The sequence below is a fragment of the Pseudorasbora parva genome, chromosome 4 (genome assembly GCF_024679245.1).
Source record: "Pseudorasbora parva isolate DD20220531a chromosome 4, ASM2467924v1, whole genome shotgun sequence".
Taxonomy (NCBI): domain Eukaryota; kingdom Metazoa; phylum Chordata; class Actinopteri; order Cypriniformes; family Gobionidae; genus Pseudorasbora; species Pseudorasbora parva.
In genome coordinates, this window is record NC_090175.1 from 49,132,320 (window position 1) to 49,157,127 (window position 24,808).

General features: G+C 36.4%; 3 protein-coding genes across 3 annotated transcripts in view; 1 reads left to right on the forward strand and 2 right to left on the reverse strand.

Annotated features, from left to right (window-relative positions):
* The first annotated feature begins 1,593 nt into the window (after positions 1-1,593).
* On the forward strand, positions 1,594-10,795 carry si:ch211-14k19.8 (uncharacterized). The gene is made up of 11 exons (XM_067442117.1): positions 1,594-2,035; positions 2,447-2,788; positions 3,284-5,485; positions 5,609-5,679; positions 6,142-6,200; positions 7,040-7,197; positions 7,587-7,746; positions 7,920-8,111; positions 8,346-8,567; positions 8,839-8,995; positions 10,367-10,795. The coding sequence occupies exons 1-11, from the start codon at positions 1,993-1,995 to the stop codon at positions 10,439-10,441; spliced, it is 3,681 nt and encodes a 1,226-aa protein (XP_067298218.1). The 5' UTR covers positions 1,594-1,992; the 3' UTR covers positions 10,442-10,795.
* A 200-nt stretch (positions 10,796-10,995) lies between these two features.
* On the reverse strand, positions 10,996-17,765 carry cacng3a (calcium channel, voltage-dependent, gamma subunit 3a). Its single transcript, XM_067442118.1, has 5 exons — positions 17,100-17,765; positions 16,649-17,018; positions 15,065-15,148; positions 14,554-14,694; positions 10,996-12,709 (listed from the first exon to the last, which is right to left on the reverse strand). The coding sequence occupies exons 2-5, from the start codon at positions 16,857-16,859 to the stop codon at positions 11,946-11,948; spliced, it is 1,200 nt and encodes a 399-aa protein (XP_067298219.1). The 5' UTR covers positions 16,860-17,018; positions 17,100-17,765; the 3' UTR covers positions 10,996-11,945.
* A 900-nt stretch (positions 17,766-18,665) lies between these two features.
* The window catches only part of prkcba (protein kinase C, beta a), a 44,146-nt gene continuing 38,003 nt past the window's right edge, over positions 18,666-24,808 (reverse strand). The window contains exon 17 of the mRNA XM_067442120.1: positions 18,666-22,781. Within this exon, the coding sequence (XP_067298221.1) occupies positions 22,629-22,781 (153 nt within the window). The 3' untranslated portion in view covers positions 18,666-22,628. The remainder of the gene's footprint in view (positions 22,782-24,808) is intronic.

The following is a 24,808-nucleotide window of genomic DNA, read 5'->3' on the forward strand; positions in this document are numbered from 1 at the left end:
TGTCACATGATCCTTGAGAAAAAATTCTGATATGATTTGCTGCTCAAGAAACATTATTATTATCTATGTTGAAAACATTTGTGCTGCTTAATTTTTTTGAGGAACGTGATACATTTTTCTAAAGAACAGCATTTAAAATATAAATCTTTTGTTAGATTAGAAATGTCTTTACTTTCTCTTTTGACCAGTTCAATGCATTCTTACTGAATAATACAAGTATTTAATTTCCTTCATAACATTAAAAAATCTTACTGACTGCAAACCTTTGAATGTTAAATGTATAAAACAAGAAAATGCAAGAGCTCACATTTCAATTAAGGAGTGGTTGTATTTAAAATGTTACAGCACCACCTACTGGAAATGTCTAAAAGTTTACCCAAAGAATTTCCAGAGTTGGAGCCAAGAATTAAACGGGTTATATTAGGAAACATTTCTTGTCCAGTACTTCATCTTCACCCCCTGAAGTAAATGCTAATTAAAACTAATTCAATCTTCCACTATAACACTTAACTCACCCTAAATAATATCAAGATATTAACATTTTATGCAGTGTGGCTTAAAATAGTACTTTCACATTCTTTTTCACATTTGCACATGGATTCCTTTAATGCCATTTCTAAAGTTTGTGTATTCCAGGATTTGCTCTTGAACGTAATGTGTGTACTAATACTAATGTCTGTCTCTCTCAACCTTTCATTTCTTTCAAAATATTAAATATCACACAAAATAAAGAAAAATGTAGAGAACAAAAAAATCTATATAAAATGTAGGATTACAGCACAATATGAAATTTGAACACCCCCCCCCCCAATCTACACTTAATAAATAAGCAATATGCCATTGTCATAAAATCATGCATGTTTTATTCAGACTTAGGGTTTATATTTAAATTAAAGAAACAGAAAAACTTCAGTTGTTGTTAAGTTCAAAAGGGTTTAGATTTAAAAGACACTCTTATCTTCCACTTATGAACCTAAATAAGCCCAAGTTTCCCTCAGGTGTAGTAAACCCTTCTCCCTCCCTCTGTGTTTATGTGTGTGTTAGTATGTCAGTGGATGTCTGTGAACATACCTCTCGCTGTGATGATGAGAAGCCAGGGAGGGACGCTTCAGGCATTTCCTTCTTTTTGTGTGTGTCAGAATTTCTGTGCATTTGGGAATGGTTAAGCAAAGTTTTTAATGCAATACGGATGTATTAGAGTTTGAAATATGTTTTAGCATAGTTTTAGTTTTCATTTGGGTTCACAAATGCAGCTCTAGTTTTAAAGATGTAGTTACTGAAACTGATTTGGACGTGTTTAAAACCAATATAGGTCTATATCCCCCACACACACAAAGATAATGTGAAAATACAACGGTATTCCTTTTTTGTTTTAGGTGCATCCAATCACCCAAAACGGCTGTCTAAAATAACATATCTTGATTTGGACACGCAGCCACTGAGTCAACATTGACAATGATCTCTGAATGACCTTCTATGTTAATCTATTTTCTAGTTTGAATTGACAGCACAAGCTCGTCAGGGGAACAAACAAACAAACACTCTCTCTGTTTGCTCTCACACAAACACACAACCTGGGTAATTAACTTAATCTTGAAATCTCTGTCTGTCCCCTTAACTTTTAACCGCTTCCGTCCAATTTCCCCCCTTAAAAAGATGCCTAATCGTAATCATATGTTTGGAGGACGCCGTTTTCAACACCCCCGAGTTCGCGCGCTCACAGAAACGCACGCGCGCGCTTCGTTAAAGTGAGACGCGGTCAGTTCTACACACAAGGGTTTCCCAAGCGGACTGAAGGATAAACTTGACTCTTCTATAAAGCCTTTTTTTTTTTTTTAAAGAAAGAGATCGAAACCCGCTATTGATCCTCGTTACACACACACTTTTCGATAACTTTAAGTGCTGTCTACGTTATATTTTAGAACAGTAAAATATTCTTTATGGAATTAACTGTGTGGACAGATTCCTTCCTGGAATGTTTTGGCTCGCAAAATGTGTCGTTTTGTCTATATTTTGTTATTTATTTTCGCTCCAGGTAAGACAATTATTTCATTAATAGACGATGACATATTTAAATACTATTATTTAACTATTTCATATAGTTATTAAATAATATCTCAACTAACTGAACTGTTATGCATCACAGAAATTGTTTTTTTTTTTAGTTTTTTTTTACTTTACTATGTACCATGGTAGTACTATGTAGGTACATTTAAATACCATGGTACCTGAGCTCAGTACCATGGTATTTATCAAAGTACCACAGTGACAGGCAGCCCTTACAAAACGTGCTGTGCTGTACCGCCAATAGTGCTGGTATATCAGATGTTGACACTATATGGTACTTTGAAATATGGTACTGAAATTTGCCTATTTTTTTTTAGATACAAATATGCAATGCTTAATTATTAAATGTGATGATAACAATAATGATGTTTCTCTGTAGGTAACACGTTGTTAAACTTGAGGCATTTTACCGACTGTGGCGGTGAAATTCTTGGAGAGAGGAGCGGCTCAATCCGGTATTTACACCCAAACAGAGTAACCAACGAAAGCACAGAAAAACTGTTGGATGTTACCTGCACTTGGATTATTGATGCACATAAAAACCAGACTGTTTGGATAGATGTAATTTCTGTCGGGAAAGGTGCTATTGGGATTCATTTTGGGAATGGCGATACACAGACTTATGAAAAAGAGGAGAGGGCGTTATTCTCTGGCACTGGGAGAACCATCATTGAATGGAGCTTGAGAAGGACTGACAAACCATTTGCCACATTACATCTGAGTAAGTGTAATGAAGTCTCTTTCATGCCAGTACTATGTCAATAGCATGTTTTAGACTGTACGTAGGTAATACCATATTTGCTTTATGTACATGTATCAAATATTAAGTATATAAAAACTTTGTACATGATGTGCATTCATGCATTATGGGATATGGGATGTACAGTACATCCCATATCCCATAATGCATGAATTCCATGGAAAGTACCCTAGTATTACCATCACTATACCACAATATTGCAACGGTACTTTTTTGTAAGAACATGGTTCAGTAGCTTCTTGGTAAGTGGTACCAACACAATTGAAGTAACATGGTACTTTTAGCACCTATAATCTGCTATTCTTGTAAGCACATCAGAAAAGAAACACATTTTTTATATGCAAACATCAGAAAAGATTTTTCTTAGTGTTAAAATATTGTGTCTTGAATAATCTCCTAATTCCTGTTTCCATTCATCTGTGTGTGTGTGTATGTGTGTGTGTGTGTTTTCCTCAGAATGGAACACGTCAGAGGACAGTCCCAATGTTGCTTTGATTCCTCACACCCACTTTGATGCTGACCCAGTGTCTCCCTCTCTGAGTGGCTCAAACGATATAACCTACACCACAGACATTCCAGTGAGCAGCAACACAGCCCCCAAAACACACACTCTCAGGGGCGAGATTACATGGCAGGGCGGAGGTGTGTCTGACCTGGCCGATAAGCACAGACCCCTCTTTCCGCAGGAAATCACCAACAATGGACAGGAAACGGCTGGAGCCTGGATCTCCGACCTCACACTCACTGGCACAAATTCTTATTTTGATACTCACACCAACTCTGCCCTTGACACACACGTGAACACGCTCATCGGGTCGTCCCATGAACCTTCTTTGGCCTCCACTGAAATCCAATCACCATTGCTGTCTGTCCAAACTACACCCAGACAGGCAACTGACGTTGCAACAAAAACAAGTTCACTTTTAGCCATCACTGATGTTTCACACACTAAATTGCATAGAGGAAGTTCACAGAATACACATACACATGCATTTACCGAAATTCAGTCCAAAATGGCTAAAAGAGGTCATCAAAGTTCAATGTTTCCAACTTCCAGCTTTATTATAGCAAGTCCACAAAATATTCAGCCATTGGACACAACTTCTAAAAATAAAGACTTCCTTCATGACACTGTTAACAAGGCTAAAGATATAACAGTGACGGTCCCAAATACGAATGCATTTACAATATCAGAGAATGTTGGAACAAGTGAATTTCATGCAACAGTCACAGATGACGACCAGCCTATAGCATCGAAAATGGACAGGACAGATCGCTCTCCAAGGTCAACTAATCAAAATCAAACAATCTACGATGATTCAGTACTCACTCGTAGTACGCCTGCTACAGTATCAAAGTTTCCAAATGTTAGTCAAACCAACTCATTAGCATTTTTTGATAGTGACACGACTGAATACTCAGGTTACTCCACATCTCCAAGTGGAATAAGTGAGCCGCCAATAAATCTTAACACTGAGATTGAGCCAACAGCCTCAAGCGAGTTCATGCACACTTCACGAAACACACTTGCAACTCCAACTTTAACTTTTTCGGAAGAATCAACCACTCACATCTCACACACCATCCAAAGTCAGCACAATAAAAGCACCCAAGAAACCATCTCCACATCAGCAGCAATGTCTGATCTGACAACAGACAACAATAACAAAATCACTTTCCCAACTACTATCCCTCCAAACTTGACTCCTACTGAAAATCCTAGTACTCCAGAAGAGGACGAAGGTCTGTCACCATCTGGAAGAGATTGTCTCGGTCTTGCATGCACCTCGTATTTAACATCTACAGTACGAGGAGAACAAGAAAACCCAATTACCAGCCCTCCATCAATCTCTTTGTCGAGTTCAGAAAGTCCTCCGATTAGTCCTAACGTGACTTCAACCTCTGAGAACCGCACAGATGTAGAGGAACCTGAAGTGTCCCCATCACAAGTCCAGAATACCAACACAAAATCAAGTTTGCATACTGAATTCCCTAACTACACAGTTACACCTCAGTATACAAATCCATCTTCTGAAAGCACACAGAGCAATGTGGGATTTTCTGATGCAACTGACATCAACGAGATGAGCAGTGGTCAAACAGTGGGTAAAAGTCACTTCATCCCTACTCATACTAGTGCGACAAGTTTGAAGACAACACTGGGATTATCTTCATTTAATGACATTCATACTGGATCAACACAAAACACTAATGGCTTTACTGCCCACACTACCATAACATTGAGTACTTCATCATCTGACATCACAGCTTCCTACATCTCTCAGGTCAGTACAACTGATCGTGCTTTTCAGACAAGCACACCAGTTAGTACAACTACTACACATTGGGAAACCAGTCAGACCTCTGCGGTTCACCCACCTTCAATAACTACACTGCAGATGAATCCACATGCCACGTCTACAGAAACGACTTCAGCCCGGGTCCATACGCACATTTCTGTGCCTCAACCCAGCACTGTCAGACCCTCCCAACATATGACCACAAGCTCTTATCTTACTCAAACAAAAGCACGCACAATATCTACACAAGCAATCACCCAAACATCTCGGATCCATTCTACTGCATCCAGCTTTGACAGGAAGTGGCCACATGGACGCCATTATTTCATAGTGGAGGACCAGCCGGCTATCATCAAGGGTGAGTAACATTTCTGTCAATTTTGCGTTCTCTGAGACTCCTAATTTATCACTTTTCCACATTTCTCAGTAAAAAGGGAGTTTTTTTTTTGTTTTAATGAAGAACATTTGTTCTGTTTTTCAGAGAAAACATTTCAAGTACTCTTACAAATCATCCTGGAAGGGGATTTTACCCCGAGTATGAGACTGTTTGAGGTGAAACCATTTGAATGACTTTATATACGCTACCATTCTAAAGGTTTTTATTTATTTTTTTGAAAAAAGACTGCTTTTATGTAATCAAAAATACAATGAAAACAGCAATATTGTTACATTTTATTACAATTGTTTTAATATCCAGAATTCAGTGTCACTTGATCCTTCATAAATCATTCTAATTTGCAGATTTGGTGCTCATGTTGAAAAGGATTCTTTGCGGATTAGAATATGGAAAGAACAGAATTTATGAACAGAATACTGAACTATATATTTTGTGAAACATTATAAATGTCTTTACTGTTATTTTTGATCAAATTAATGCTTTCTTTCTGAATTGTAATTTCTGTAAAAAAAATCTTACTAACATCAAGCTTTTGAGTGCATGCACACTCATATCAGATGCTTGATGTCATTTGATTGGCACTTCAGTGATGTTTGGTGATTCATCCACTCCTGCAGGTGGAGACATTTCTTCAGAGACTTTCTGGATTTCAGAATCAACATGTGACATGGCACAGGTAAAAAGCTTAATTGCAATTCATCGGTTTAGAGATGTGCATCAAAGTCACTGCGAAATAGCTTAGAGACTAGATTTTGCTGCAATTATTGATGAAACTGATCATTCATTGAGTCAATTATTTAATGCAATTTGAGCTTTTTGACTGATTATCTAAACATTAGGGGCCATTTTCACAACACCATTTCAACAAAAAATGTAAAACTTTTTATGTGTTTTGGCCATTCATTTACGTTTTGGGGGCCTGGAAATGCAAACTTTTGAAAAGCGAGTGCGAGTTATTGAAAAAGACTATTATCTCAGTGTAAACTACAAGAACGGTGATGTGCACATGCATGTTACGCGTTCAGTCTATAGGCATGTAGTGCTTTTTTCCCCAAAAGTGACATGACCAGCTATGGCCTGGCATGCATGCAGTTTTTTGTAATTTCCGTGGATCTTTGACAATTTAGTTTGTATGTGAAAAATGCAAAGGAAAACTATTCAGTTTACAGTACATTGTTGTTGTGGAAACATACCCTAAGTATATGTAACCCCTATTATAAATGAACTGCAAAGTGTCCATGAGATTGATGCAAAATGAGGATAAATAAAAACATTATATATACATTATAATATACATTGTTATTAGGCTATATAAAATATTATTAAATATAAATTATTAAAACAGTCAAAATTTTAAATTTAAAATATCAGGGAGCATATAAGTAATTTAGTGAAAAATCAATAAAAGTGTTTCAACAGACAAAAGATTGTAAAATCCTGATCTAAAATATCTAAGAGGTCGATGATGTGTTAATTAAGTGCTTTGATTGACTCTGTCATGTGTGTTTTCATCAGTGGTCACGTTCTGCAAACAGTAGCTCAATTCCAAACAGTGGAAGCGCTCTCCTGGCTGGGAAGGGTGAAGTCTCTATTACAGGAGGCGGGGTTAAACCCACTACCGAAGAAAGGACTATTTGTGGGAGGAGTTAGAGTGAAAAATATTACTGTGGGAGGTGAGTGTTGAACAACTACATCTTAAGCAATTACTTGTTTTAATATCTCTCGCATTTATTTGTATCTTACGGACCCTACTGGGATGGTGGTTGAAAAACAATATGATATGGGTGAAAAATACATATTTTGAACGCTTGTGTGTTCTCTCACAAAACATTTGCATTCTCTTGCAAAAGTATTGCATTTGTCGAGTAAAACAATTGTTATGCAAGAGAATGCAAAGGTTTTGCAAGCGAATGCAATTTCACTGGGGGAAGCAATACTTTTGCAAGAGAATGCAAATGCATTGAAAAATAATTATTTTTTTACCATGTCCATCACCATGTCTCTTTTTATGTCAATATTATCTCAAGCAATCTTGCTTGAACCTTTTTTCTTTTTTTCTCAGGCTTGCAGACGGATGTTTGTGAATGGTTGTTTGAATGTCCATCTGGGTTCCAGTGTGTTTCATCCAAGGGCAATGGCACCTGTACATCCGTGTGCCACTCCGAATACTGTAATCATCAGGGCATCTGTGTCCATCGCCTCGGGCAACAGCCTATCTGCCAGTAAGTTACATGTAGTTACATGCAGTGTAGTTTGACTTGCGGCATAAAATATAATACTCAATACAAGTCAAGTTCAAAACCTTCAGCTTGTGAATGCGACTTTCCAGTAGAACTAATTAAAAAATACTTGCTAAGATGACCAGTAGGATTGACTAAACTCTCTCTTTCTATAGGTGTCCTGTTGGGGAGGATTACTGGTTTATGGGGCAGCGCTGTGACCTCCGCATGACCCATCCGCGTTTGGTGGGCGTGTGTTTCGGGGTACTGGTCGCTGTCGCTGCCATCATGGCTCTTCTGTCTTATCTCACAGTGCGCCGTTTTAAAAGCAAGCTTATGCAAGCCAAAGTGGAACAAACACGCAGCAGGTTATCACATGTGCACTCCCCACACAAACTCACTCCCATAAAGTAATCTGTAGCAGCCTGGTTTTGTTATTGGAAATAGTTTGCAGGAAATCATTGGCTAGTTAAAACAAACCATAAGGTTTTGATAGCACCACTGAAAGTGACACGGGGGGACGGGGTCAGGTGAACACACACAGACACTCTTATATGTGAATTTTAGTAATATTGTTTTGTCTTCTGTATGTGTGGATACAGTTATCGCAGATTCAATCACTTTGATGAGCTTTCGGCTCGTTTTTGGGGAAGGTCCTGGCCTGGCTCTGAGGACTCATTGGATAACCCTGCCTTCACCCGCTCAGATGAATTACTGCATCTGAGAGCACTTGATCGTACCTGCTGTTACCACGATGACACTCTTTCTGTGGTATCCACATACCACGGAAGTGGAACACACCTCAACACCATATATCCTCACGGGTACCGTAAGATTATTTGCATATTATTGTATAAACAATGGTTTATTATGGCGCCATGGTAATATGATAGCACTCTTGAAAGTACACTGTCAATTTCTGGTAAGATTTTTTTATTGTTTTTGAAAGAAATCTTATACGTAGACTGCATGTATTTGATTCCTGTGATGCAATTCTGAATTTTCCCAATCATTTGATCGTTAGTGAATATTCCAAAGTACCATAAATAGAGTACGTTGTTTACTTGATTTTTCTGTGTACGTCTGGGCTTACAGTTCTCAGTATGGTTGGGATCTCAGCAACTGCAGCTTGGCGGATGGTGTGGTGGATTCTGGGAAGGCTAGTGACCTGTCGGTCTGTAGCTGGCCGATCGAGCCGATTCAGTGGACACCATTCCCTTTACTACAGCAGCTCACCAGGAATACAACTACAGTAAGACACAAACACAGACTCTGACTGCATCCGAAATAGCATACTCTCCTACTATATAATAAGCAAAAAACAGTATGTGACAAAAGAAGTATGTCCAAACAGAGTGGTGCCGGTATGACATTGGGAGTTTGCATCACACTGGTTCCCTCGATAAAAACCCAATAGGATTTTCACATATTTGGATTAACGTAAAATATATCCATCAAGTTAATTTTCACAGATAAACACAACTTTTATGAATTTTGAAGCATAAATGCAGTCACCAGAAGTAATAGGCGAAAGGTAGGCTATAAACAAATAACACCACGGCCCAGCAATTTCAATGTCACCATCCCTAAGGTTACGACAACTCATTCAGTTTTCATCTAAAACATTTTCCAAGAACGTTTGAGTTTGAATAGTTTATAAGAGCACAATTATGAGTGCAACAAAGCTGTAAAAACCGAGAGTTTACCTATTCAGTATGAATGTAGTTCCATTTAGCCACTTGTTATCAACCACCTTTTTTAAAACAGCTTAAAAATATCACGGGTGGGTTAATACTGATGTATTTTATGCCATAGAATAAAATGTGAAAGTGTATTGAGCTTGTGTTCACCACAGACCTTATTTCAGCCCTTTAACCAAAATTAAAATTAAAAATAACCATTGACTTTAGGGCGATGGAACCGGAAGTGCTAAAATGCTAACTCGCTTCCGCATTTTGGCCTACAAAGTGATGTCATACCCATAGAGCGCATATATGGTGTAGATGGACATTTACCATTTATGAATGCAGTGATGCTGGTAGGTCACATGATTGTAGTGGGTTCACACACAGTAAAACATTTTTTTGTTGGTTTAACTTAAAGTAAGTAACCTGGTTGCCTTAATTTTGAGTTTATTGAAATAAAAAATTGAGTTGATACAATGAAGGAAATTGGTTTAATAAATAGAAACTCAAAATATTTTTGTATTTGAACCACAAAAAAAATGTGATAAAAAAAATGAAAGCACAGTTTAGCATGTTTCATTGCACCATCACAAATAAAACACACAATTGCCGAATATGCTTACAAAATATTTTAATAATATTTTAATAAAGGTTGTCGATTGTCAAAAATTTTCATTGTATTAACTCAAATTTATTTCAATGAACTCAAACTTTTAAGGCAACAAGGTAACTTATTTTTTTAATGATTTTTACAGTGCATGAATACCTCCAGATTACATTTTATACTAAACACGTTCATACTATATAGAACATACTTTTTTTAGCGTTCTTGAAGAAATGACTTATTCAAAATAAGAGAGCGAGAGTGTGTGATTTTGGACGCAGCCTCTATGTATATTGTTGTAATTGAATGACATGTTACTGTTTTGCTTATCCAGGTGAAAGCATCTCGTCCTCGCTCTTACTGTGAAGGCATGGAACTTGTAGATTTAGAGAAGAGCTGGACAGCTTAATGGAGATTCAGAAAAACTGTACAACTTCGGGCCAAGTGTGAGAATATTTCAGCGGTTTAAGGAACACCACTGTTGTACCAAACTGATATAGATCCATCTTAATAAAATCTCTTTTATCTAAAAAAATAAATAATACTTTTTTGATCTGCTTACAGTGTACTCAGCAAAATGTTGGGGTCAGTAATTTTTTTGTTTTTAAGTAAGTTCATACTTTTATTCATCAAGGACACATTAAATGGTTCTTTTGAACTTTCTAATGAATCACAGTTTCCACACAAAAATTAAGCAGCACAATTGTTTTTAACACTGGAAATAAGAAATGGTTCTTGAGCAGAAAATCATGATATTACAATGATTGGTGACACTGAAGACTGGTGTAAAGATGCTGAAAATTCAGCTTTGACACCACACAAATAAATTACAGTTATTAAACAATGATTTTTAAATTGTACTAATATAAATATATTTATCAAATAAATGCAGCCTTGATGTGCATAAGAGAATTCTTTAAAAACATAAATAATTCTACCAACCCCAAAATTTTGAGCGGTAGTGTACAGGACATGTAAGTGCCAATTTAAATAAAATGCGGTACTTATCTCGTAAAGACATAACACTGTTTTTTTTATAATAAAAGACTAAAATCTTGAAACAAAATTTGTTTTTAAAAATATTTTGCATCACTTCCGCTCTGAGACAACAAACCTGGTGTTACAGAACCTGAATGTGCCAAATGACCAAGGCAGTGAGACGACTCTACGTTTCCGATTGGCTAATATGCTAAAACAAGGGTTCAAGGTTCAGTCATAGTCATGTATGACCCAGACACTAATGTCACCATCATGTTCTGTCCTCATTGAGTCTAAAATCAATCCACTTAACCCCCGTTGCTCCAGGCCATCTGTCCTATCAATTGAAATGTATAAAATTGTCTGTTAAATCACCCAATCCAATAGACTCACATAAAATGTAGGCTACACCAAAGACAGAACGCATTTTGCTACTATACAGCACTGAAAATTTCCCTTTTGAGGAGGATAATAATTTATGCAGTTACTAAAAACCGGCATACATTATCAGCTAAAACGTTTTTTTATATTTTATTTTTGTCACTGAGCCAAAGATATATGGCACCATTTTAAAATATCATTACATCAACTGTTTTTTGGCCGGATTGATTTTATGATTAATACAGATCTAGAAATTGTGGATGAAGCAATACTGAGAGGTTCTATTTTTGACATGATACTTTGCTGCTCATGTGGCCATTATGAGTATTGCACCTGAAAATAAAACATCCAAGAACAAGGGTAGCATGTTCACTTCTGCATAAAGACAGCATAGGGACAATAAACAGCACCGGTTGTTTCAGTCAGTCCACTTCATTTAGCGCATAAAGATAAAAGCAAACAATATGCACATTCAGTGAAGGTAAATGGCTAATCTTCTCTCAGACCTTTCATTAAAAAGCATATAGCTTTTCAAATAGCAGCAGCATTTCTTTTCACACTGGAGTTGTTTTTCTTGTCCCAGTGCCACTTTGAGACACATATGAGGGCTCTTTTACAACATTTTGCATGTGTGGACATTCATTCCCAGAATTTTGCACGTGCACTGGGCTTTTATTGGGATTTACTGAGTTGAGTTTATAGTTCTGGGACAGCATGACTCCATTTTCCGGCTTGACTGAATTTTGTCCATGTGCATTTGTAAACTCAAACCCTTTTTCAGTGCTCAGAGAGTTCTGTATGTGCTGAAGCGATTTCACAGAGTTCTGCATGGTGACAACATGACGATTTGCAAAGCTGTTATTAGCAATGACAGAGTTATGAAAATGCGCAAATCCTTGGCCAGCGCTGAGGGAGTTGTGTGCGAGCGCATGAGTAGCTGTGGACGGAAGCCCGCGTCCCAGGGCGTACAGCCTGAGGTCGTTCCCGTGACGGGCAGGGGAGGGTTCACGAGATCGGGTGTCAGACGAGCGGTTTTGACCCTGCCTCCAGCGGTAGCGGGAACGGTAGCTGGTCGAGCGGCGATACTGCAGGGAATGTGTGCTGGATTGGAGTGTTCGGTGTGAACGTGCTCTCAACACGCGGTGCGTATCGATGAACAGGTGCACGGTCAGGACCCCAACAGTCTCTGCTATGATGAAGGAAAGAGCGCCGCAGTAGAAGCTCCAGCCGTACCAGTGACTGCGCTTGGACTCGCTCTGGTTGGGGTCGCCAGCGTTGGACGAGATGTACACGATAATGCCAATGATGTTACTGAGACCTGAAAAAAATGATAAATGGATTAAATAGATAAATGTTCCTTCTTTTGCTGCAAACCACATCTCTGTTTCAAACCTAGTCATACGTTGGGGACAAATTTGCTAAAAAATGTCTGTAGAAGTTATCGTGTTAGGATGATTACAGGGGTCATTTTCAGAGAGAGGGTCCAGAACAGGATTTCTACAGAGGGGGGTCCCACACCCAAATCATGCTTTAGTAAATCATATGCAGAGTAGAAATTAGTAATTATGAGATAAAAGTAAAAATTGTGGAAACTTCCATAATTATGGAATGAAAAGTCAAAATTTTATGACACAATTACAACTTTTTTAATCATAATTGGTTTTGCTATAATAATGACCTTTCTTATAATTTTGACTTTTTATCTCATAATTTCTACTCTTTATGTCATAATTATGACTTTTCTGTCATAATTCACCCTTCGCTGAGAGCTTGATTAACAGGTGATCTGACCAATCATAACGGCGAATCCATCGTTTTTTTCCCCGACAAAGAAAACCAGACTGGGGAGTAAGTAGATTAATGTCGGTGGACTTGAACTTGAAAAAATGGTATGTATCTTTCCACAGTTAAAAAACAACATGTCTTCTGATGTTCATACATGTTTCATGTGTTCACACTTAAATATAATTTATGGAGAGTAAATTTAAATGGTATTTGGTGTGCTGTCCGGGTTAGAGCTTCGAGCTCGGATTTTTGGCCCGAACCTAAAGTACCTCTAGAGGAAGACGGCTGTGTATATATATATATATATATATATACACACACACGCCTCTTTTATTGATTAGCTGAGTACTCTCCACCTGTGTCAATTAGCTGAATCATGTTCCTCCCGATCCTCGTTTAAAAAAAACGCATTTATTTCGTACTCTAACTAGTAGAAAGAAATGATTGGTTCATGTGCCGCTTGAACTGACGCACTACAACGATTAGTCACGACACGTTAAAGAGCCACAAACTGTATTTATTGTTTGAATACTCTTAACAAGGTAAAAAAAAGTTGGCCAGTCAGACCAGCATTTTTTTTTACATTTTCACAAAAATGTCATGGCCCCAAGAATATTTTGTTGTATGAATATCTGCATTATATATCAAAAGAAAGAACAGACCCTCTGCTTTTAAACAACAACAACAACGTTATTCTAGCTTCATGCTTTTTTTTTTATTATCAAAACTTGAATGTGGGTAAGTTTCATAAAAAAGCAAACTTTTGAGAAGGGGGAAAAAATGCGTTTTTTTCAAAGATAACATCCAGATTGGATTCAGAAGAATGATCAAAACATAAATAGCGCAGATTATAGAGTCCATCAAAACATAAATAGAGTCCATCAACACCCCTAATGCTTCACAGTCCTATACCTCATCCTGGATCAACATTCATTTGGTAATATAAGGCTGTTTTGATATACATGTGTTATATATTGTTGATGATCGTGTTATTTTACATATGCATCTGAGAAGCACTGTCTCGTAAATTACAGAAAATTCTGTCAATGGTGGGGAAAAGAGTAAAAAAAAATTGTCATTGCTCCACGATATATTTTTCACTGCTTGAGAATGTGTGGCGTGAGAGCCCCATGGCTTGCCTAAGCACCAAGGGCCTCAGCGAAGGGTGAGTTATAATTTACCAAAGCATGATTTTTTTTGTATGTGGCAGAAATTGACTTCCATATCATTGCCATAAAATAGGTTACAAAACAAACAAACAAAATGGTTAGAGTGCCACCTAATGGTCAAAGTCTGAAGTCTAAAGATATATTCATATTTAGATGTTTTTGAAAATAACATTAAGGTCAAAGTCTAAATGTGTGTGTGTGTACATACCAGCTGAGACGAAAAAGATGCCTGCACACAGGATGACATTGTGCCTGCTCTTGTAGAACTCGCTGGCGGCGACACACACTCCACCAATGAACAGCAGTCCCACACTCATTATAGGGAAAAGACTAGAGGCGCGCACAGCACCTGCCACACGCACGCACACACGCACACCAAAAATTAATAAATGACTTCTATTATTGCATTCATATTTTGGTATATTATTTATTTTCACACACAAGTCTCTAATAAAGTCAGTATTGGCTGTGATTGATCTAAATAATTATACTGAAACTTCAATTGTTTTATTTATTGAAAGTGTTGTTTTATTTAAGTAATGTAAAATCATAATGACTCGATATGGGATTTTTACAGTGAATATGATAAATGTCTTCAGAATCCATTATTTTTATAATTAATTGGGCACTATAGAGTTAAGTGCTATTTTTATTGTGTGCTTGTGTGTATTGCATGTGTTTGACCTTTAACTGAATGTCAAGCATTTGTAGATACTCACGCAGTAGATATTCCGCAGCATCTTGTTCATAATCGGCGTCCTCTGGGAAATGATCAATGCTCTTACAAACCCCCTTAAATGTGCCTGTAAGAAACACACACACATCCAGACTCCTTCACAGTCACACATGCATCAGTTAATGGCCAATGCCATTTTCCACATGATTGGACTAAAGCTATCAAATCATTAACAATATCAATATCAACCAATCTAATTAGTCATTCTCAAACACAGACAGGCAGCCCTCTATTTCTCTTTTCAATGGACAAAACATTTTCTCTTATAGTGTCATTCCACATATCATGAACCACAGCTTTTATCAAAATATAGAAGCTAATTAAACTGGTATCCATTTAAATATTGGGCCTCTGTTGCTCTTTTTGGTTGTTAAGTGCAATATTAAATCAACAAAGTGGTCACTAGATGATACATGTTAGTCTGTGAGATAGGTGCACCTTACATGGACATGTCTCTGCATGATTAGGAGCTTGATGTGTCTTTTTGTGTGCATTATTGACATTTGTAGAGAACGTGTATGGTCTGTGCCAACCATCTTTCATAACTGCCTACTCATCATAACATAAATATCTCATACTCACTCTCGCATTCACACACGTAAAGTGAACGCTGCCACTTTGATGCCCTTTTAACAGAGTGAACGCTTCATTACACATTCCATTAAAAGAATTGACGTTGAACTGATATAGGTCAGAGAGTAGGGTGTGAAAGATGGGTCGAAACTAGAGGAACGTGTATCGTGCGAGAAAGTAAAAATAATTCAATCAATAATTAAATAAATAAATCATCCCACAGCAGGAAAGGGGCTTGTTTCGGCATCAACTTTGATACATTTATAGTAAACACAACTACCAAAAAAGTGATGTGGTAAAATGACAGTCTTGGTAAGTGAGGTATAAGATAATAGGGTAACACTTTACAATAAGGTTTCGTTAGTTATAATGATAACGAACTGCGTGTCTACAGCATCTATTTATCTTTGCTAATTTGAACATTTGCTTATACATTATTAAAATTGAACAGTTGTTTTTGTTACCATTAGTGGATGCATTGTGAACTAACATGAAACAATAAAAAGCTGTATTTTTATCAACTAAAATTAACAAAGATTGACAAATACAGTAAAAAATGTGTTCGTTGTTAGTTCATGTTTGTCAACACATTAACTAATATTAACAAATGAGACCTTACTGTAAAGTGTTACCGATAATAGTAATGATTTATAATAGTGAATATTGAATAGTGTTCACTATATTAACGAGTAATCCAAAATACTAGCATGGAACATATAAAAACATGGCAAAACTGCAGTTAAAAAAGTAGCTAGGATACTTTTGAGTATTAATATTTCAATTATTCAGTACATTAAATCATTGAATGAAATTGACACTGAATTTTTTTGACATTTCATTCATTTATTAGATGTTTTCAATACCAGTTTTATTGCAACAATGTCTAAAGTGGTAAGGTAAGTGATTAGGAGAACATAAATATGTATAATAATTATATCATGTCGTCTACATAATCATGCAGGGAAAGTTTATCAGCGTTTTGAAAATAATGTACCTTCCATGCAGCACTGTCTCCAGAGCCCTGAGTGCGTCAGTACCTCTTCATTCTTTCGGTTCGTGTCATTGTCATTCACACTTTTGGTTCTGCAGACGCCACGCGAGTACAACCAGTAGTCGGTGCCCACCGCGATGGTCATCAGACTGAAGGCCGCGAAAGCCCCCGCCGTGGTGAGGAGCATCTGCATTCCACGGTTACACACCTTCATCCTGCACGCGGCTCTCTGGCATCAGTGAACACTTGCGAGGGCCACGACCGGCTTGTCCACGAGGAAATTCATTGGTGTTAATGAACTCTCACATGCCAGCGACCATATCAGCGAAGTTTTCGTGAAGTTTTGGCACGCGTCCCCTCATGCTGTGAGGCGCTTTACGCGTTACGTGGGAGAGAGAATTCGGGTTTATCTCCTCCAAGTAGGTAAATCCTCATTTTGACGCTCTAAACTTACCTTATACATCAAAAATCAACTTTCTTCCAAAAGTCATTGCTGTGGCGTCAGGGTTTCTCGGTATTCCCTCAGATAAGTGAAGTATGCCCATGACTGAACTGTGCGCATTCCCGTGGAACATGCTGAGGTGGTTTTGGTTGAGTCTCTGATGGGTCTCTCTGCTCGTGCTTGGGAATGTAAAGCACCGCCTCTTACTTTGCGCTCGATAGTGCAAAGTTACGCAATATAAAATTCTGTACAATTCACAAGCTAACAAATTAACTTAACACTATTTTAAAACTTTAAAAGTGAGGCGGGACTTTAAATTGCGTAAGAGGCTACACGATTAATTAATATACCAGCAACTCGATTAATTGTAGCGCATGTTTAATTGGTTTAATTTATTGCTCCTTTTAGACCACTTTAAATTTGCGTTGAAATACTAAAATCTTATAAAATGTAGGCTAATGAAAAATTATGAAAGTGTATAAAATTATTGTAACAATATAAATAGATGTGCACTGATGGTATTATGGTATTATTTTTATTTCTTTACAGAATACAATATTAAGTTACATTGTAGCCTATTATTCAGTAGGCGATGCTTATGTAAATGTTCTGTTGTTCATGTTGAATGTAACATGAACGATAATGTTAAGTCTGGCTGTATGTTTCATAGTGCCATTCTCTGGAAACTGTGCCCCAATGATGACAAATGACATTGACTTAGCCTATATATTTAGCAAAGAAAAAAACAAGGATACATAAAAAAAAATAAAAAAAATAATTTAAAAAAAAGGTTTAACTGAGATTTACACAATTTTGCCCCTCTTTTTCAGCTTAACATAGTGTACACACACACACACACACACACACCTGGTTCTTTATGGGGGCTCTCCATATCAATGGTTTTTATGCTGTAAAAACGTTATATTCTATCCCCTTACACTAAACCTACCCTTCGCGGAAACCTTTCTGCATTTTTACATGTTCAAAAAACACAACTTAGTAAGATTTACAAGCTGTTTTCCGCATGGGGACCAAAATATTCCTCCACAAGGACAAGGATATTGAACATTGCCATCTTTGTGGAGTAAATATATATATATAAAACCTGCATACACCATTATATAGGTTTTTACCAGGACCACCCCACACACACTGGTTTCCATGTTTTATGTGGACTTAGATTAAAAGATTTTTATTCTGTACAAACTAATATATAGATATATATTCTACCCCCCCCCCCCAAAAAAAAACCCCAACCCTTTCTGCATTTTTCAAAACACTTAATTTAATGTGATTTATACGCTGTGAAAAAAAGTCCCCATAAGGTCAAAATATACTGGTATTACAATCCTTGTAGGGACATCTGGTCCCCATAAAATAGGAAATATCCGGTTCCACACACACACAATGCATATTAGGGAAGATGTGCCTCCCTATTGTAATCCGACAATGTCTGTGGCAAAAGTTAAGCAGTGACTTAAAAAAAGAGTGAGTTTGAGTGGGTGCCCAGCAGAACTAAAAGGACTCATAACCCATCCTTATAACAAAATCTTACTAAAGTAATGAATACACAGATCGGCATTTGAAAACATCAGCTTTAATAATCCACATAGCATAAATAAATAACATGCAAAATATCTCTGCAATCACCAGCGATAGCCCTCCCCCATAGCCAACCACTGCTGCTGTCTGGATGTTAATGTTAATGTGTCGTTGTTGACATGCATCTGTCTTGCATAGTATAAAAACTCATTTTGGGGGATCGACTCTTGTATAGGAAGCCCTTTAAAGTCTTCATCATTAAAACATGATAGAAAAACTAAAAAAAAAAAAACTAAAAAAAAAAATGAACCAGGGCCAGGGGTTTACAATGCTAAAATGTTTTTTTTTTTCCAGAGGTGTGACACTTACTTTGATCACGTAAAGGCCACATCATTAATTTACAGTTGTGCACATGCCAAAGCGGTTTAATAGTTCAGGACAGGAACGGTAGTAAGGCTGTCAGTTTGTATATGCTCTTATTTTATCTGCACTTTCTCATAAAACATCCAGTTAAGAAAACAGCTTTCCTGTCGTCTGTTCTGGCTTTCACATCTTTGTAGTTCAGGCTATAGGTCCCTCATGAACATCTATCATTCCATATACACTATACAATAAATATTATACAATATCTTTACATATCCTCACTTTTCCATTTCTTGCCTCAAGAAAAGCAGATTATACTTATATTGTCACTGTTTACATGATCACACGATGTGTTTTCATTTGGAAGACTAGAATACTTATATTTCTATTTCATATATCTAATTACAAAATGAAACATTAATAAATATATAAATGTTTACACACCACCACCCTTATAAGGATCTATGCTACAACAGATCCAACCATTACTGACACACTTGGTTAATAAGTAAACACAGAGTTAAAGAGCAAGGGCTCTACCAGGCATGCATAGGGTAGACTAAAACTCCTTATGGAGTCTGTTTAACACAGACACATGGCACATAATGAGCTCCCTAAACACTGCAGATTCCCCAACAAAATATATGGCACATTAGGGTTTCCATCAAGACTGGTAGTGAGAGTTGTAGTTTTTCAGCTTATACTGTATGAATCACATTCTCAGCAGCCAGTGATATTATGCATGGAACAACCTCTGATGCCAATTCAATTAACAGCACTAACGCACTTTATCAAGGATTGCAACCGCATGCACCCGTCATCTGTTTGTAAATCGACTGAAAATAATTGATCAAAAACACAGTAAAGGTTGAAAGTGCATTATAACATTTACCAGTACAGCAGGGCTCAGTTTTTGTAGTTCTCATCATTTTGCAAATCGGCAGGGTTATTTTCATCTATTTGTTTTGTATTCCTTGATGCTACAGTCGCTGCTTTTTGCATTTTCTTTTTGTCATGCTTCCAGAAACTCTTTATCTTAAACCCTAAAATGGGCATTGTGTAAACTTCTCAGTAAGGAAAATCATCATGCTTTGGATTAAAAATAACTTAATTAATTAAAATAAAAAAAATAATGATGAGAAACGATTGCATTAAAAACCATAAATATGACAGAAAAAAATCTAATTATAAAAATCATAAATGTACAAACAAATTCAACTTTTTATGCAATAATTTCAACATTTTGTTATTGTGACTTAATATGTCAATTTTAACTTGTGTAAGAAAGGCCATAGTGACCATTCATCTTAACTAATGTAAAATTAATTTCAAAATGAATTTATTAAAAAATCCACTGTGTAATATTTATGAGGATATATTGACAAAATGCAATACCATATACATAACTACACTGTAATAATTATTTAGAAAAAAACTTACCTGGTTGCCTTAATTTTGAGTTCATTGAAATAAAACTTTTGAGTTATTACAATGAAATTTTTTTGAGAGTCGACAACCTTTATTAAAATATTATTAAAAGATTTTATAAGCATATTGGGTAATTGTGAGTGTTTTATTTCTGATGACACAGTGAAACATGCTAAATAATGCTATTTTCATGCTTTATAATTTTTTTATGTGGCTCAGATACAATAATATTTTGAGTTTCTATTTATTAAACGAATTTCCTTCATTGTATCAATCAAATTTTTTATTTCAATAAACTCAAAATTTTAAGGCAACCAGGTTACTTAATTTTTTAAGTTAAACCAACAAAAACCTACACCATTTTTTTACAGTGTATGTTTTAAGTGGTGTATAAAGACCTACACAATGAGCCATTATGTTTTTATTACCTTAGAATAAGCCATTTCTATCGTCATATACCGCGAGTCCCCTCACAGTGAAGTCACCATTTTGCCATTTTCCGTTTAGGCTACTGTAGAAACATGACGGTGCAAAATGGCGACTTTACTGTGAGGGGTCCCGCGGTGTATGAAGATAGAAATGGCTCATTCAAAGGTAAAAAAAAAACACATACTGGATCATTATGTAAGGTCTTCATACACCACTGAAAACTGTCATCTGAGAACATTAATGTATCTTATATTTCATTTCTGTCAATAGATCCTCATAAATACTACACACTGCATTTTAAAGGTGCAGTAAGTGATTTCTGGGAAACACTGGTAAAAGTGGATCAGAGCGCCACAACACACTTGTAGCCAATCAGCGGTAGGGGGTGTGTCCACTCATGATGGGTGAGGAGAGATTTGAAGGAAGACTGTAGAAAGAGAGATAGCTGAGAGACATTTTAAAAAGATAAAAAATGCCAAATGAATATCCCTGGAAAAAGAAGGGTTATGATCAGACAAGAGCTTTAGGACTGGCATTTATACTATAAAAGATTTCCAGCGCTGGAGAGACCTAAGTGGGACCTGAAAACAGACGCTAAGGTTGTGTTGTTTCTGCTCCATACTTGAATAACAGTTTTGTTGTTTCAAAGAACGTGACTAACAATGAAGTCTTGCTTGTACATATTCTTGTTTACTGCATGTGAATTATTTTGTTCCTCTTTGTTACCCATGTGCTTTATTTTTCGCAAAGCATTATTTTGCTTCGCTTCCGCTATGATTAAAAGACATCCACTCTTGCAATTTGGGGGCGGAGCAATGAAGCGAGGGGTGTGTTTATCTGCATTGATTCCAAAGATCAACAGTTTCTCAGAAATCGCTTACTGCACCTTTAAGACCGTTTTAATATCAGATTTTTATTTATTTTAAAAAAACATAATACCAAATGATATGTAAAACAAAGGTAAACAATCAACATTTTTGCCACTAAACTAAAGTTATCTGATTTAATGTGAAAGTGTTGATTTTCAAAGTTGCATGTAAATTTCAATGAAATCTGATGGCCGATGTTATTCCCTCCAGCTCCTATGACATAAATAATACATTTTTAAGAGCATCTCATGAACAGAAGCCATTATGCCAGTAGCAAAGGCCATATGGACATCATTATTTGACTGCTTTGCATCTGATGATATGGTAATGCTGGGATTTTTAGAGCAAACTGAAAAATATCAACCATTTAAACAAACCTGCTTGAGGATATTTGCTTGTCTATCATTTACTAGAACTTTGCTTTGAACTGATGCCAAAACGTTTTACTAATTTAAACCGGATTTTCACTTAAAAGGTTCAAGGTTGCGTAAGGCTTAATTAGCTCTGGTGAAAAAAGAAAAAAAGCCATTAGTGCTGCATGTCGTCAGGCTAATTCATTTGGGAACGAGGGGCTGCAGTAAAAGGCTGAATGCATGGAGAGAATGTATAAAAGAAAGAGGTAGGATAATTCTCTTGGAGATGAAAAGACAAGACATTCTCATGGAGACTATGAATACACTCTTTTTTAACCGTTCTCTCTCCTCTGTCAAATGAAATTTCAAGAGTTTCTGAGGCCTTGGTTGAAAAACTGAGTATAATCCTGGTTTGGTTGTTTGATCCTGCTGGTTTTGTGCCTTTTTAAGTGAAGAGAGAGGACAATCAAGATGCACAGGGACAAAATAATGAGACCGTCTCCTTCTCTCTCACCTGTACGGTACGACCTAAAGGAGCAAACGACTGGAGTTTGGTGTTAAACCTGAATAACAAACTCAGGGTTGGTGTAGGAGAAGCCTTGGAATTCATTTTGGTCCAGATTCATAATGAAGAGTTTATCGGTTGGTGTCAGCTCCACCACCATCTTGGTGAACTCCTTGTCGAAATTCCCGGTGTCACGTCGATTTTTCTGAAAGAGAGAGAGAGAGAGAGAGAGAGAGGGAGCTATGAATGTGATCATGAAACTGATCATAACGTTTATCATATTGTTTAGGTAAGAACTACTGTGCAAAAGTTTGGGGTCAGTGAGATTTGTAACATTTTTGAAGCGCACCAATGTGGCATACATAACAGTTTTCAATCTGAACATAATTTAAAAAGTAATTTCTTTCTGTAATGCTAAATAAATTGTATAGTCTTCAGTGTCTCATGATCCTTCAGAAATCATTTTAATATGCCGATTTGCTGACCAAGAAACATTTCTTATTATTATCAATGTAGAAAACAAATGTGCTGCTTAATGTTTTGTGGAAACCATGAAACATTTTTTTTTGTCCCCAGGATTGTTAGATGAATGGACCGTTCAGAACAGCAGCATTTTCAAATAAATTGCTTTAAAAAAAAAAAAAAAAAATTGTACTTTCACTTTTGATTTAAATGAAACTTAATGGATCCTTGCTGAACAAAAGTATTAATTTATTTAAAAAAAAAAATATATATATATATATATATTTTTTGTTGTTGTTGTTGTTTATTTTTTGTTTTTACTGACCCCCAAACTTTTGAAGTTGCATAAATTAACATTAGTTAATCTGTATAATGAAAGAACAATGAACATGTATATTTATAAATGAATAACATTAACATATGTTGTAAAAAGTAATTTTTACTTTTTATATTAGATATACTGTCTGATTTTTCCATCTCTACAAAATGGTCACACACACACAACAGTTTTTTTACTTCGACAATGCAGTGTGTTTCTGACTTAAACAGGATATTCAACAAGAAAAACTTTGCTCATGAAAATGCTAATTGGTTAACGTTTTCCAATAGTCCACAAGGCCTTGGCAATTGATAATTTAGGCACTTAGGAAAAAAAGGAGGGAAAAGCCACAACACCAAGACCGTGTATTAAGAAAGCAAATAGGGACCATTTTGGTTTTATGTATGCTAACATCTATCATTAGGAAAGCATATCTGTAAGACAACACAAAGAGACCAAGAGGAAACTGATGAAGGAAGTCCACAGCTTGTTACAGAAAACTCAAGACAAAAAAGACCAACAGACCTTTGAGAGTCAGTCGGGAATAGGCAGAATCAAACCACAAAAAACATAGAGGGACAGCACAGGGGAGAGCAGACTGGACCATTAACATCTGACCATAAACACCCATGAGAATGAGATGAACGTTTGGACATCAAGTCCAGCCACCAACTGGAGACAAACAGCGCAAGAAAGTTCGGCTAAACACATAAACCAGGGACAGAGACACCAAACCCCCTTTCAGTCAAGACAGGACAATCAACAAGGTCCTACCTTCTGCTAGAGGCCCAAACCAGCTCAAGAATAAGGGCCCTTGGAGAGAAGTACTTCTCGAGAGTCTGGTCCCTGTACCGACTCAATAACTGTGCCATCATGTGACCAAATGCACAATTTATACAAAACACTCCTTTTGTTCTCACATTGATCTGCTATTCGCTGATGGTTATTTTGCATGTGTTATTGGTCTGCTATGATAATTAAACGTGTGCGAGATCAGAAGAGGTGAGAGCATATTTTTAAGACTAGTCAATTAGTGAAAGTGTACTTGCATTGTGGGGAATTATTTATTAACTATTCACATTATGAACATTTATCACATTTTTTGTTTCATAATCTATAATCATATTTCATTCCTGGAAACTCGCATGCATTTATTTTCTTAACTCAAAATGGATATTAAACTATCATTCAAAAGATTTTTTTGATAGAAAGAAATTAACATTTATTCAGCAAGGATGCATTCAATTGATCAAAAGATAAAATTAGATTTTAAATAAATGTTGTTCTTTTAAACGTTCTATTCATCAAAGAATCCTAAAAAAAAAAAAAGACCAGGTTTCCACAAAAATAAAATGTTTCTTGAGCACCACATCAGCAGAAGAATAAATTCAAATTTGAATTTTTGAATTTTGAAAAATTCAGCTTTAACATCACAGGAATAAATGACATTT

Coding starts and splice junctions, on each gene's coding strand:
- cacng3a (XM_067442118.1), bottom strand. CDS start 16,859: ATGAAGGTGTGTAACCGTGGAATGCAGATGCTCCTCACCACGGCGGGG. Junction 15,149..16,648: donor GAGACAGTGCTGCATGGAAG/GTACATTATTTT, acceptor TGTTTCTTACAG/GCACATTTAAGGGGGTTTGT. Junction 14,695..15,064: donor TGCTGCGGAATATCTACTGC/GTGAGTATCTAC, acceptor TGCGTGTGGCAG/GTGCTGTGCGCGCCTCTAGT.
- si:ch211-14k19.8 (XM_067442117.1), top strand. CDS start 1,993: ATGTGTCGTTTTGTCTATATTTTGTTATTTATTTTCGCTCCAG. Junction 2,036..2,446: donor GTTATTTATTTTCGCTCCAG/GTAAGACAATTA, acceptor GTTTCTCTGTAG/GTAACACGTTGTTAAACTTG. Junction 2,789..3,283: donor ATTTGCCACATTACATCTGA/GTAAGTGTAATG, acceptor TGTTTTCCTCAG/AATGGAACACGTCAGAGGAC.